We start from the raw sequence: 14,249 nt of genomic DNA on the forward strand, positions 1-14,249 counted from the left end.
GCTAAATCAAAATCAATACTCGAAAACCCTGTTATCCTTAAACCTCCCTTTTTCTTTTCATGGAAACTCTGTTAGTTTGATGGAGTCTTGCTCTGCCTCCTTGCGTGCCTGCATGTATGTTTTGTTTTTGTGGGCAGAGAGGGAGCTGCCAGCAGGATTAGACCAGAGGCTGATAACATGGGAAACGGTGCAGAAAGAAAACTACCTGGCAAAACTGGAGCGGCAGCACTGGGAGAGCAGTGAGGAGAGACTCAAGAGTACCTCCTCAAAGTAATTATTGTACAGTTTTACAGTGTCATCAGCTATTTGTCAGACTGTTATTACATTTTCGCTTTTAATCAGTAATCTTTTTGCCTTTGTAGCATACTGTACATTACATGCTTTAACCCCAGCCTGTAGCTTATTTTAAAGCTCACACCATTTATTAGAAAACAAAGATTATTTCAGAATTGGACACTGTTTAAACCGACTGATCATTATCAAGGGTTCAGAACTTGCTGAAGATTGTTGGCGGATTTAAGGACCAAGAGAAACGAATAGCATCCACGGAGGCTCAGGTAGGCCCCAGAGAAAGGAAATCTGGCAGATTTTATGTGTTGCACATACTCTGACAGACTGCATGAGCCTCCGTCATGTCTTTTTTTTGTATCTAGGTCAGATATTGTGGAGAGGTGTTGTCCTGGATGGCGGAGTGTTTTGCTCAGAGTACCCTCAAATGCGGTAAAGAACCTCCAAGAGCTCCAAGTAAGTCTAAAGTCAGAAACAGGAGTCTGACTTATAAAAGGTGACAAAAAATAAAGAAATAAAAACATTGAAGACAGTATAAAACCTTGAACATACACTTCTACTGCTGCATGGGGGTTAGGGTTTCCCATTTTATATTAATGCTGCATGAAATGTCAGTGTCTCTAACAGGCGGCAAGGCAGACAGCACTGTGGATGCACCCCAAAGTCATCCAGAGAAAGAAACCAAACAAGAAGCAGCAGAAGCCAAACCAGGTCACCCAGGATATGGAGCCAACAAGAAATTTCCTTACATTGATGAATAAAAGTCAGAATGGCAACATGAAGCACATGGAGAGTCAATGGTGATGCTATCGCCCCATCCAAATTCCTCCATCCGGTCCTACCGCTCCATTTCTCATCCTGGCATGTCGGGTGTACATTTTCTTTAAGGGGTTGAGACATAGTGGTCACCTGGGCATACATCCCTACTCACCACAATGCAAAAGAGGGGGAGTGAGCCAAGGGGGTAAATGGGATTCAGTTTATAGAGAAGTTGTTGTTTTTTTAAAGAATTTTTCAAAAACAAAATGATGGATTTAGCTTGGACTCAAATTTAGATTAACCAAAATAATATGATATCTATTTATTTCAGCAGGTTGCTTTGATGCAGCAAATGGTAGAAACTGTTCTAATAGCATAAAATGTGAATTCCTTCAGTACTAGACATTAAACGTTCTACAACATTGGCACGATGCAAGAGGACATCAAGAACATTTCAATTTGTAATGAATCCCATGTTTAGGAATCAGACATCCAGATATAAGCATTAATACAATACACTTTGATTAGATAAATCAAATTACACTAAACAACATAATTCAATGTCACAGATGGAAAACATAACGGAGTAAAATACCCTTACATCACGTAGGCTTAACAAAGAAGCATCTTGTTTTAAAAGTGAGAACATTAAGCCAATGCAACTGTCTCTATGATTAGAATATTTGTCTCGATCACATTAACCAGGAACTTGTTTGAAACACATATGATGACATTTGCGAGATCACCTTTTTGTAAACAGAAGGAAAACAATATTGGTTTTGCTGTGAACAGCTGTGTTTACGATCATAATTTATACTGAGTTCAAAGCATGAAAAACAAGACTTTTGAATATCTTAAACTCACTGCTCCCAGAAAAGGTCATCCTCTTCATCCGGCAGGTTACTCTCTGCTCAACAATGTCATCCCTAAAAGTCCAGTGTAATGCAGTGAAACTAATGATCATTTACTTTGATGGACATTGAAGGCTTGTTTCTTTTTTATTTTTATTATTTAGACTGCTGCCTCATCTTCTCCAGTCTCTCACTGAGTCTTCTTCTCTACTCTAACATACCACCTTATTCTTTCCAGTGAATGTTGCTCATCTGTAAAAAAAGGTTTGGCACATCGAAGTGTTCAGGCTTAAATGTGTTCATGTCAATGCGCTTTTTTCTTCTTATTAAGGTCTCAAAAAATGTTTTGTTACACTTATTCATTGTTGTCCAAGTTTGACACGGAATGTAATTTTACCAAATGTGGGTACAATAAAACAGTTCTGACACAACCCAGCTCTGTTTATGGGGGGCTTGCCAGTTTACCCTTTATGACTTATTTGCACTTGTTAGGCATCCACACATTGATGTGGATCCCTGTATGTGGGATGAAAAAATACAAAGAAACCTGCTTAATAAAACATTGCTCAATGGTTTCATTTGAGGTGGCACTTTGAATTCTCATCTTGTCTTCTACAACCACAAGGGAGCAAGAGGGAAATTCAGTCTTCAGGCTGACAATATTCAGCCTATCCAGCACAGGACTTTTAAACTAGTTGAACATACTAGATTGAATTGAGCAAGTAAATGTTGATTTAAAATTAACTGAAAGCATTGTATAATATGTAGTAGGAGTGTGAAGACTAACAAATAGCAATCAGAACATGATTTTAACATTTAAAAAGGTGTCACTACATTTGTATGAGGACTCCTGGATCAAAGTAAATGTACCATAAATCAATGAATGGCATAACCCCACCGTTAAAAGTTGGTTGATTGTAGATCTTGCACGAGGCGAGTCGAGGCGAGATTTTCACATCAAAGCACAACTAAAATGATCGAGTGTGTCCCCCATAATTAGAGTGGGACACACTGGTGGTGGTGCGACATTGTTTAAATAGTGGCCCACACGCTGGATGTCCTGCTCAGATCTAGCAGCAAAAGCAGAGAAACCTTTGGTTGTTGCGAGGTACAAATCATTTGAATTTTATAATGAGTAATATTGGACAAAAGTCTGTAGAGCATCAGTTAAGTACAGCTGTAGCACGGCAAATCTGAACTCACTTGGTGAGATGTCAATCCTAGGATGCTAATGCAGGAGCACAAGCAAGAATACCAACAAGGTAAAGACACCGACGTTGAAGACTTTTTCCACCACAATCTAGCCACAACTCTGCAAGCTCGAGGGCAATTACAGCACCTGTAGCCTGATTTAATGCTAAAGATTCATTATTTAACAGCCTGGTTGAAAGATGGATTTTAAGACAAAATACATAGATTAGTGCCGAGGTACAGGATACAAACTAGACAGCCTTTCATAAATATGTGTCAAACTTGAAGAACAAAGTTAAGACCAACATCAGACTGCATCTAAGTGCACCAAAGAAAATCTGTATAAAAAATCTTGTCACTGAATCCCACCGTATGCACCTATTTAAGCGTGTGGTTACACCTCACGAGGGGAGAGATGTACAACCTAGAATAGAACTATTAAAAAAAAAAAAAAAAAGAGAAAACAAAACTAAACCCGGACCTTTACTTTGGAAAACCAAATAAATACTTACTCTGCAGTTTTTTGTAAAACTTTCCTCCTCCTAACATCAGTGTCTAATCAGTGGAAATGAACTGAGCAATACTGAAACACGGGAAGCTGCGCTGTACACAGCAGCACAAAGACAATCCCACAGAAATTAGTTTGACATTAGTCCCTTGAAATCGTTGCTTCGGGTCCTCTGGGTTGTACCGCGGGTCCCTCCCGGCCGAGCATACTGTCAAAACGTGGTGTCACCTCACAGCGGATAAGAAGAGTGTCATCTTTAACAAAAGCTCTCTGACTCAGCTGAGACAAGTGCATAAAGGTGACATAACCAAATCCTTTGGGGTTGCGCTGAATAACAGGCTTCTGGAAGGCTTGCAGGTCTGGCTTGGTCTCCATGACCTCAACGTGATGCTGACTCTCAGGTCCTTGGTCTAGTATGGCAAGCCGGATGCTCCCTTGAAATGGCCAGGTCAGCTGCCCGTCATAGGCTCCTTGCATGGTGTGAACAAAAAGGGAGATGTAGTTGGAGCAGCGTGGGGCGTTCGGGGTCTGCAGGTGTAAACGCAGACACAGCTTGTAGCCTGGGCGGCCCGTGTAGAAGCCGGGGCTGTGCTCAACCACCGGCATCCCTGCTTCTTGGTTCCGCAAGTGGGCAGAGAAACCTCTGAGGCGCCAGATGAAGATGCCTTGGCACTGTTGGGCCTCTAGCTCCTTCACCGTCTCCTCCAGCATGGACACCCTACGCCTGAGCTCTGCAAGTTGGCCTGCCTGTGAAAGAAATAGCACAACAGTTTCAAAAGACAAGAATTGGCTGCTCTGAACGCAATGTTGCGTTTGGACACAGAGCTCTGAGATTTACATGTTCTCAACTGATCTCCTTAACTTTAGATAAACCCCTCTATCCATCAGAATAAACCTGCTGAAAACAACATCCAATATTCGTTTGTTTGCAGCAGACACCGACTGACACAATTCAGGCTTTGTTTGCTTTTGGTGTTTAAAAGCAAACCGTAGCTCTTTCTAATCACCGACCGATCTGCTCGGAAATTCTAATGCAGCCTGCACATTATGTATTCGATGCTGTCGTTTAGAAAAAAAAAAAAAGAAGACATAACGACCCTCAAGACAGTGTTAAAGGCACAATTTATGTTTCTGCTTGGTGGTGAGGCCTGATGTAAATTTCGTCATTCTCACTCGTCTGTGAGGGTCCACCTGGAGTCCAAATAATTGTGACTATTTCGACTACGCATCTGCATGTTTATGTCTAAGTCTATGTAGGAAAGCTCTGGCACAGGTGGCCAAAAAGGTAGTATGTATAGGACCACGTGGGCGTCTGCCGAGTCCCAATCAACTTACGCAAACACAGAAATCTTGTACTCAGCCTTAGAGACAACACTTCACTTTGGAGACACTGTGGATAAAGTCCATAACTACGTAGTAAATGAACCCACTTTTCTGTTTTCAAACGTCATCGCACAGTAAATCATGTGAAAACATCAGGAGGTAGCGAAAGGAGAACTAATTCAAGGCTCTAATCATCGTGACAAAGGAGGGTGAGCTTAACTCTGCGTGGACTGTGGAGTACCGGTGTGCAGTCAGTACCCAACTCTGCACGATCCGCTTATTTTCCAAAATGAAATATTATTCAGAGCCTCCAGGCCACTACAGTCACACACGTTTGAAAAGAACAGAAATGAGTAAGCAGCAGGTGATCTTGTGTAAACAAAGACAAACGATTGTATTTCTGACAGGAATGACTCACTAACTTGAGATAGAAGAGAGAAGAAAAATGTCCTGCATGTATCTCTCTTGGAGGGGCCCAATGTTTGAGGGGGAAATTCAAGTGAAGCGGATTTACAGCGACAGATGCACTGATGCAAATTAAGGGCATCTGCCTCTATCATTGCACAGGACAGGGTCTACTAATTGGCCTGCAGAAGAGCCTGAAATGACACTTAAATGAACTACAGTGCATTACAATGCAAATGGACACCATTTATGAAATTCAGGTGCACACTAAATTGTTGAAAAAAAAAAAAAAAAGACTTAGAGAAATGACACAGCTTGGCTGCAGTTCAGTGGTGGTGCGCTGATATGTTAATCTGTTAACTTGTGTCAACATAAAAAGCAATAAACTCACATTTCATCCATCCTAAATGTATCAATGATAAATGTTTTGATAGTAAGTCGACAATTTACAGAAATAACAAACTGATTTTTAACTGAATGGAATACTATTGATACACTCGGGTGCCCCCTACTTGTGTCTCTTTTAAGATGATGAGCTCACGCAGCTGGTGATCCTGTTTCACCAATCGTCCATCCATCTCTCTGAGCCTCTGCATCTCCTCACTCGGCGGACTTGAAGCGGTGCCGCTGCAGCTGTTCACTGCTCCTCTGGGCCCACTACAGGCTGGCAAAGATGCTGCAGCTCCTTGATCATCAGAGGAAACGGAGGGTCCTAGCGTTCGCAGAAGTTTGGGTGTGGTACCGTTGAGGCTTAGGCCCCGCAAAAACTCGGCCATGTAGCGCATATGCATCTGTGTGAACTCCTGCATGTGTTGAGCCAGATTGTGGCGCTGCATCTGCAAAGCAGAAACAGTTTTGGAATGTGAGGTCTGGTCTGTGAGGCTGACAGCAACAATAGTTGTGGAACAAAGCAAATTCTTCAGGAATGTTCTTTTTTTTTTTGCCCTGTTCAGAGCTGGTGCTAACATGTATCTTGGGGGGGATCTGATCATAAGTGGACACTGTGGACATTGTTAACCAGGGGTGGGAACATTCAAACCAGACTTAGGCTAAAAGAACACTTAAAATATTAAGTAAAGCCATTTCTGCAAGGAAAATATCAATATGTGGATTACCAAGAGGGCTTTGATGGAGAGTTGCTTGTAATTTCTGTTTTGATTGTTGTTAACAGGTTACCGTATCGTAGAATTCTTTGCATCGATCAAATTACAAGGGTCTTAGCTTTCCAATGGTATCTGCAACCACGTATATACATTATGCAGACACAACAAAGTTGTATAGAAAACAGCTGACAGTCCAAATTTAAGGAATAAAAAGCATCAATGTTTTTCTAAGCAGAGGTTCACAAATAATCAATTTCATGCTACCCCTCTCATCTTTTACATAAATAAGCTTTTTGAAAAGTGTGTAAATAATACACTAGAAATGGGAAAACTGATGATATAAAGCCCCTGACAAAAATGATGTAACCACAACTCTTAGAGGATGTTCATTCGGTTTTTTAAATCTTTTTATAAAAAAGGGAAAAAAACTAAAAGAACAAAACAAACAAACAAAAGAAAGACAAAAAAAAAACACAGTTATGATACAAAACTATTGCATATAATAGCTGGAAATTCTGGCTCTGTAAAACATTCCTAAAAATTATAAATTGTAATTTTTTTGCAAACGTTTTCAGATGGTTTAAGGGGAAAAAAATGATGGAATCACCTTGTAATTTTCATTTCTTAAATACGCAAATGGGTTAAAAGTGAGTGCTTGCAGAGCTAAAGGAACTGTTGCACCATGGGTGACTGACAGAAAACATGGCTCCAACACGAGAGGCATCAGCGGAAACAATAGCCTCTTTCACACATGGGTTGCACCTCACAGAAAGAAAAAGATGTCTTTGTTTACCCGCCATTGTTCCTCGTCATAATTTGGACTTGCCAAACAGAGGGAGATCAGCCCCACATCGCTGTGTCCTTTCAAATATCAAGCTGGCGTCTTGGAATCAGTGACAACAACACCATCAGCTAAGAGTGACGAGTTCCATGATGCCAGCTTGAGGTGGGATCGTTTGGCCTCTGTTATTACCCACATTTAACACGTTACACAAAGCGTAATGAAGGCGCATCAGCTTGAAAAGGCATGAGCGAATTAGGCTTGTGCAAAGGATTGTAAGAGGGTACAGAGTTGAATTAAACTCCGAGTGTGGCAAAAGATGTTGGTTGTTCGACATCAGCTGTGTCGGAAAACTCAAAACAATATGTTTGAAAATAGGAAAGACACAACAGAATGAAAAACAAATGGACAGATACAGGAGTCAGTGGTTGTGACCAAACTGTAAAACACCGGCTGAAGAGAGGAGTAAACTGTAGCCCCTTTCACACTGCGACCCGCTACCTTAGCGGGTCCAAATTGCACCTTCGACCCGCGTCGAGCAATGTGAACGCTTGGCGTGTTAGGTGACCCGTGTCGCCTGAAGCCGAGCTCAGGGGGCGTTGCCTAGTGGCAGAGCGTCACACGAAACACATAAAAAGCTGGGCGTGTACAATGACGTAGGCACAAGCCATGCGTCGGAGGTAGGGTTAAATAGAGTAGAGTGGAGTACTATTTATTAATCCCAAAGGAAATTAAGGTGTCAAGTAGCAAAGATATATCAATACAAAAAACACAAGGCACTATACACAACATTGCACATATAACAGCCATATAGCTGTTCCATACAATCAGCAAACAAAAAAAAAAATCACCTTGAGGACTCGTTTTTGCAATTGTATATGCAGTTCATGGAGATGTTATTTTACGGGGTGTGGATGGTTACAACGTGGGATGCCGCCGAAGAACATATGCGGAGAATACAAGAGCACTATAGTCCCCGAAATGTGGCGGTAAATAACGTCCTCTGCTCGGGGGCAGAGGAGCTCGCGGACCTCCTTGTCTCCCCAGTTGGCCATCTTCAAAAATGTCTCAAACTTGATGTAGGCTAAAACAGAGTAAAACTTGTCCTCACCTGTCGCTGTTGTTCTGAATCAGCTGTCCATTCTGTCTTTTAAACTCCTCAAGTCACGCCCACGTCCGACCCGCGTCAATTGTGTTCACACCAAACTCGGCTCGGCAAAAAGACTAGGGTCCGGCGCGGGTCAAAAGGCGAGTCGAGTTGACGCGGCAGCCCGGGTCGGCAGTGTGAACGCAACAGCGGACACGCTAAATTCGCGGATTAAACACGGGTTATTCCTCGGTGTGAAAGGGGCTAATGACTAATCCCTAAACATTTCAACTTTACAGTGAACGAAAGAGATGCGGTCGTGGACTGTGGATAGCGTTCACATTGCTCGACGCGGGTCGAAGGTGCAATTTGGACCCGCTAAGGTAGCGGGTCTCAGTGTGAAAGGGGCTGATGATTGGATGAAAGTGATACTCAGTGATGAATCACCAGAACTTTTGTTTGGTGCAGGTCCACTGAAAAAGTCTGTGATTTGATGTCAGGTACAGGACCAGGGGAGATGGCAATCATTACCTCTACAGTAAACACTCAGGTGGACATAGATTTTTTGTAAACTTTGCTCATTCTATCAATCAAAATGAGGTTTGGTGATGTGGAATTACCACAAAGAGAAGAGTGTTCAAACGTTTCTTGAGGAAGGACATATCAACTCAATGACATGGCCAACAAACAGTGTGAATCTCAATCTGACTCAAAGGTCGTGGTGTAAATTAGAGAAAAAAAAAAAAAAGGTCCATGACAAGGCTTCATCCCACAAGTGCAGATCTGTCAACTTCTTTTGGTTGAGGGATCGTTGGATGTCCTGTTTATTCAGCGGACTGTGTGATGTGGGCGTCGTGTTTATTTGCATAAAGAGTGGGCAACTGAGATCTGACCACAAGTGATTGCTCGAGACGAGTGTTGGAATGCATTGCAACACTAGGTGTGAGCACACATACTTAAGAGTTGTCCAGTTATGAAAGGATCACCTAAAATGCATGCCGGCACCAAACTGCGAACAGGTATAAGAAATGTAAGAAAAGAAACTTTAAATGCGATCACCTACCATTTCCTTACATCCAAAGATGCTGAAGTTACAGGCAATGGGTGCTTTCGGACAATCTGTGTCACAATGAGATTCCAACTGGGAAAAAAAAAAAAAAAAGAACAAACCAAAACGCATTAACAACTTAGCTTCATTCATACTCATTTACTCAAACCAGGTTTTGAACAAAAGCATTTCAAAATATCAGTTATTACTTTATACTGGTAGAAAAAAAAGTAACGAGGGAACCTGTTTCAAATAGAAAACTATTAAAATACCAGTCAACCACAGTATGTGCTGTGACTGGGTGTGGAAAGCTTCCCCTTTGTTTCAACAAAAGAGAAGTTGTTGTTGAGAAGTAAATAATTCCTAAACATGGTATAAATCAGAGGTCTTCATCATGGCAGACTCACCTGATCTCTGATGAGCTCCATCTCACAGTACTGGCACTTCACATTGGCAAAAAGGCACTGTTGCTCATGAAGCTAGAGGAGCGACAAAAACAAGATTACGACAAAGCTAATCCTCACTTATACACAATTCAGTTACATATCAGTAAGACAGCAGTACCTCTCTCTCCTCATAAGCAAAACAAGTGACACAGTCAGGACATGACATCAGTCTTCTCGGGCATTCGAGAGTTATGTGCTCCTCGAGGCAGCTCTTTCTCACGGCCTGCTGGCACTGTGTGCAAGGCACAGTAGCAAACTGACACTGTGCCAGATGATTCTGGAAGGGAAACAATATATTGATGGAAGGAAGTTAATCACATGCCTGTGAAGGAAAGCAGTAGTTGAGATAACCCACATCTATTTCCCAAACTGGCGAAAGATACTGTTCTTGATACCTATAGCTATAAAAGTCATTCTTCATTACTGCCTTTAAAGAACTTAATTTTTGAGATGCTACAAAAAATGCTGACCAGCAATGTCTCAAGCTTGTGAAAGATGATAACAGAATCACAGCATGGTTGCATATCTAGACTGGAACTTCATGAAAAAAAACTCCCGATTGGCAGTTGATCAGGAGCCAACAGTGTGATTAAATGCTGGAACAAGGAAGGATGTGGGACCACTATATTGTTCAAAGAGGAGGACGTAAGGTTACCACTTTCAATTGTTGCTCAATTGAATTTAAAGGGATAGTTTGCCTCTTTTGACATGAAGCTGTATGACATCCCATATTAGCAATTGGTGCTAATCGCTTGGTGTTATTTTCTCTCTACCTTCGTATCACTGCGTGCTGTGTAGACCGAAGTGCAGACCGAGCAGTAAACACCGTAACAGGTGCGGCTATCGGCAGGTGGCTGCACGCATTGATATGAAGGGAGAGAAAATAGGGCCAAGAGATTGTGAGGTCTGACTTTTTCTGGATGAACGATTTTGTGATGCAAATGTATTACTCTTTTGAACACATTATTTTGAGAAGCAAAACGCTTTATTTTTTAAGCCCCAGCCAACTAGCCGGACTACCTTCGTCAACGCCAAAACGAGGCTGGAACTCTGCTCACAGGACACAGCAGGGGGTAAGAAAATGTTCATAAATGATGTTGCTAATATGGGATGTCATACAGCTTCATGTCAAGAGAGGCAAACTATCCCTTTAAAATAATCCTAACAGGAATCATCTTTTTCGTAGGTTTTTACACACACTTTGAAAACTCCAGAGTGGAACTTTCTGAAGACTTTGTCTCTTTTTTCACAGGTTCATGGTCAATAATATCACATAAGTGACGTTAAATCAGTGATAATTTATGGCCCGTTCGGTATGATAAACACATTTCAGTAACACAACAGTCAGTATGTAAATGACATTTTCCTTTAGATCTTGCAACTCAGCATAATTTTATAGCACTGAAAAATCTGAACCTCTAAACGTCGGAGTTCCATTTTCTCAGCACAGCCAGAGTTTGGACAGCGAACGGTTAGCGACAGAATCTCCCTTTTGGCAAAGTTGTCAGGAAACAGTTGGTCCTCTGACAGCATTTCATTGTCCACAGGGCACCGCTGTCCTGTATCCCTGTTTTGTAAGAGGAAGAAAAGTGATTATTCAGGCTGAGCATTACGATTCTTGGTTTCCACGTGGTGACTTTATAATGCAGCATGGGAATTTACTGAAATCTTGCCTCATGGCTCTGTTACTTACTGATTGCTCTATTATTAATAAAATATAAATCCTTCCAAGAATACACCACAAACCTGATCAGAACAAATGCATTTTAAGCTTGTGTTAGTGTTTCGGTTTTATCATGAGCGCAGCACAATAACGCACCGAATGGACTTCTCAATACAGCTCTTGCAGAAACGGTGACCGCAGCGGGTTTGAACGGCATTCCTTAAGGCCATGAGGCAGATAGGGCACTCATATTTACTCTCCAGCGGTGGATCGAACTCCACGTCATAGCCTTGAAGGGGTGCAGCAGCCTGAAGACTACTGGAGGAGTTACTGTTGAAAGGGCCAGGACCATCTGATGGGCTAAGAAGGGATTCCCGTTCTATTTCCATCATCATCAAGGCACAACCCGACGGCTCTCCACCAACAGCTCCTTCATAGCTGTCCTCCTCCAAACTCCCCTTATTGCTTTCAAAGCTCGCCATCTGTAGAGAGAAGCAACCAGTGGCAGAAAGCGGCAAATTGCTCAATAGTTTTTCAATAAGCCTCATTAAGTCATTTTTTCTCTTCTCGAAGTGTTATGAATAAGCACTTCAGCACACACACACACCAAGAAATCAAGATGAGGAATGGTCCCAAAAAGGTACATATACTTTATGTACATTCCCTACTGGAAAAATAACACCCTTGTGTTCTGGTGCAGAAATGTTTCCAGTGGTAAAAGTCATCGAATTTTCAGTCAATTTAGAATCACCACTGAACCTAACATACATGTTTTGTTTTGAAATGTGAGAGGAAGCTCAATAACCCAAAGAAACATGGAGAACATGCAAACTCCAGAAAGAAAAGCCACAGATTAGATTCAAACTAGTAACTTTTTTTTGTTACAAAGTAATCGTTCTACCAACATCTATTATTAAAGAGTTTAGCCTATATATATATATATATTCGGCTTTATCTTAAGTTTCTTTTTATATTCTTTTATGTATTTTTAATGCTTCTTACACTGCAATGCTTTTATTTTATGTGAAGCACTTTGAATTGTTTTGTACATGAAATGTGCTATACAGATAAATTTGATTTGATTCGATTTTGATTTAAGTGTATTATGAGTAAAGTTATGTACACTTAGATGTCAGTGATGATTTTGCAACGTCAAAATTAAGCCAGCGTTCACATTATTTACCTAAAGCATCGGTGTACCTAACAGGAAACTCCTCTGGGTACAGAGAGAACTGTCCTTTTGGTACAGAAATGAAATGCTTATTTCTCTGTGTGTTGCACTAAAGGAATCATCAGGGTCTTTCATTTTCATTACTGCTGAGGTTTGTGATGTGACACAGCTGTTGTGACATAATCATGTTGTCCTTGAGAGCATCCTATGCGCAACGTGTTGTGTGGTATTCCAACATAAAACTCCAACAAATTGCAAGAAAAATTGGTGTCTGTGATAATAATATTTTAAAAAAGATAAACCACAAGCCAGAGGCTGATATTTTTCTTTATCCCACTGGGCTAAAATGTCTGATAAAAGACAAAAGATTCTACTTGTTTCATCTCATTTTAGTCTTTGTTTAACTTCCTCCTGTCAAATGACAATCTCTTCAACTTCCTCCATAATCTTAGAGAGGAAAAAAACCAAAGCAGTCACACGTGATAGGCTAACTAATGTGTTGAGAATACAAATACGATACCTGTTTTCAGATTGCATCTAAAAATATTTTCCTCAGTGAACAATAAGTAAAGTAATAAGTGAAATAATTTTTCATATAACTATTTCATCACATACAAAGTCTTGAAAGTATCATGATAAATTATCATATGTAAAACTTCCCGAGCTAAAGGTAATGACTTAATAAGGCTTACTTTCTTAATCCAAAGGTCCTAAACAAAAACATATCAAGATTTCAACTTAACTTTACGAATAAATGCAAAAAATATTTTCAAATGACAGACTTTCGAGAGAGATTTTTGTTTTAAAAGCGACTTAAATTCCTCATTGGTAGCCAGAGGTGTGGCAATCATTTTGCTTTAATCAATTTCGCCTCAACGGTACTTATTTCTTTTGAGGTTTCTGTTTTGTTTTTGTGTTATGGGTTCGTCAAAGTAGATTCCTACCAACTAAGAAATAAACACCTTGAATGGTAAGTCTTAAGCTAGAACTTCGTCATAAGTAAGACCGATTACCACAACAGTCAATTATAACATAAAATGCATCACAAATGAGATTTATCAGCTTTATCCAGCCAGTTACATATCAGAGATATCATGGTATAACCCATTCTCTGTATCGTTTACTGCAAACAAGGCTGTGAACTCCTCCTTAAAGCTAACGTTACACGAACGTTAGAAGTAACTACCGTAACTTTTAAACCTTTAGTTTAATAGTTAATTTGACTTTATGTCAGCTAAAACTGGAATGGAAATAATTTCTCGCAATTCATAATTATTAAGCTATAACTAGCCCATCCTTGGCACACAAAAAAAAATGTTTGCAATAGTGTCACTTGATGACAGTCATGCCCTCAATGCGGAACTGCAAATTCGAACAGAACTGCACTAAAAAAGCAACCAAATGAAACAATACTAACCACAGCATCAGGCAGCACACACACGTCCCCAAACACCGGAGAAACATTAACGTTACGAATAATTTTTGTGTATGTGAATGTCTGATATATTCCCGGAATATACCCACCTTTACCTTCAAAAACGTCTCGGACTTTTCGTTTCAGATTTCCTGTTTTTTTTTTTTGTTTTTTTTTCCAAACGTCATCAAAGACGGAGACAGTCTTTTTA

The 14,249-nt window shown here is 40.6% G+C and overlaps 2 protein-coding genes across 5 annotated transcripts in view; one reads left to right on the top strand and one right to left on the bottom strand.

Moving 5' to 3' along the window:
* The window catches only part of trpm5 (transient receptor potential cation channel, subfamily M, member 5), a 24,626-nt gene extending 22,297 nt beyond the window's left edge, over positions 1–2,329 (top strand). For both annotated transcript variants that reach the window (XM_075466545.1, XM_075466548.1), the window contains 4 exons: positions 138–270; positions 485–557; positions 654–744; positions 904–2,329. In XM_075466545.1, coding sequence (XP_075322660.1) covers positions 138–270; positions 485–557; positions 654–744; positions 904–1,049 — 443 coding nt within the window. In that variant the 3' untranslated portion in view covers positions 1,050–2,329. The remainder of the gene's footprint in view (positions 1–137; positions 271–484; positions 558–653; positions 745–903) is intronic.
* Positions 259–14,222, bottom strand: traf6 (TNF receptor-associated factor 6). Of its 3 annotated transcripts, none has more exons than XM_075466563.1 (8): positions 14,149–14,222; positions 11,610–11,935; positions 11,207–11,357; positions 9,909–10,067; positions 9,752–9,823; positions 9,360–9,437; positions 5,838–6,161; positions 259–4,344 (listed from the first exon to the last, which is right to left on the bottom strand). In XM_075466563.1, exons 2-8 carry the CDS (start codon positions 11,933–11,935, stop codon positions 3,739–3,741), a joined length of 1,716 nt encoding a protein of 571 aa, XP_075322678.1. In that variant the 5' UTR covers positions 14,149–14,222; the 3' UTR covers positions 259–3,738. The 3 variants fall into 3 exon arrangements, with proteins under 3 accessions (XP_075322678.1, XP_075322682.1, XP_075322690.1); XM_075466567.1 differs by having other exon boundaries at positions 14,155–14,221; XM_075466575.1 differs by lacking the exon at positions 14,149–14,222 and adding an exon at positions 14,042–14,119.
* Positions 14,223–14,249: the final 27 nt, after the last annotated feature.

The sequence above is a fragment of the Odontesthes bonariensis genome, chromosome 1, assembly GCF_027942865.1.
Source record: "Odontesthes bonariensis isolate fOdoBon6 chromosome 1, fOdoBon6.hap1, whole genome shotgun sequence".
NCBI classification, from domain to species: domain Eukaryota; kingdom Metazoa; phylum Chordata; class Actinopteri; order Atheriniformes; family Atherinopsidae; genus Odontesthes; species Odontesthes bonariensis.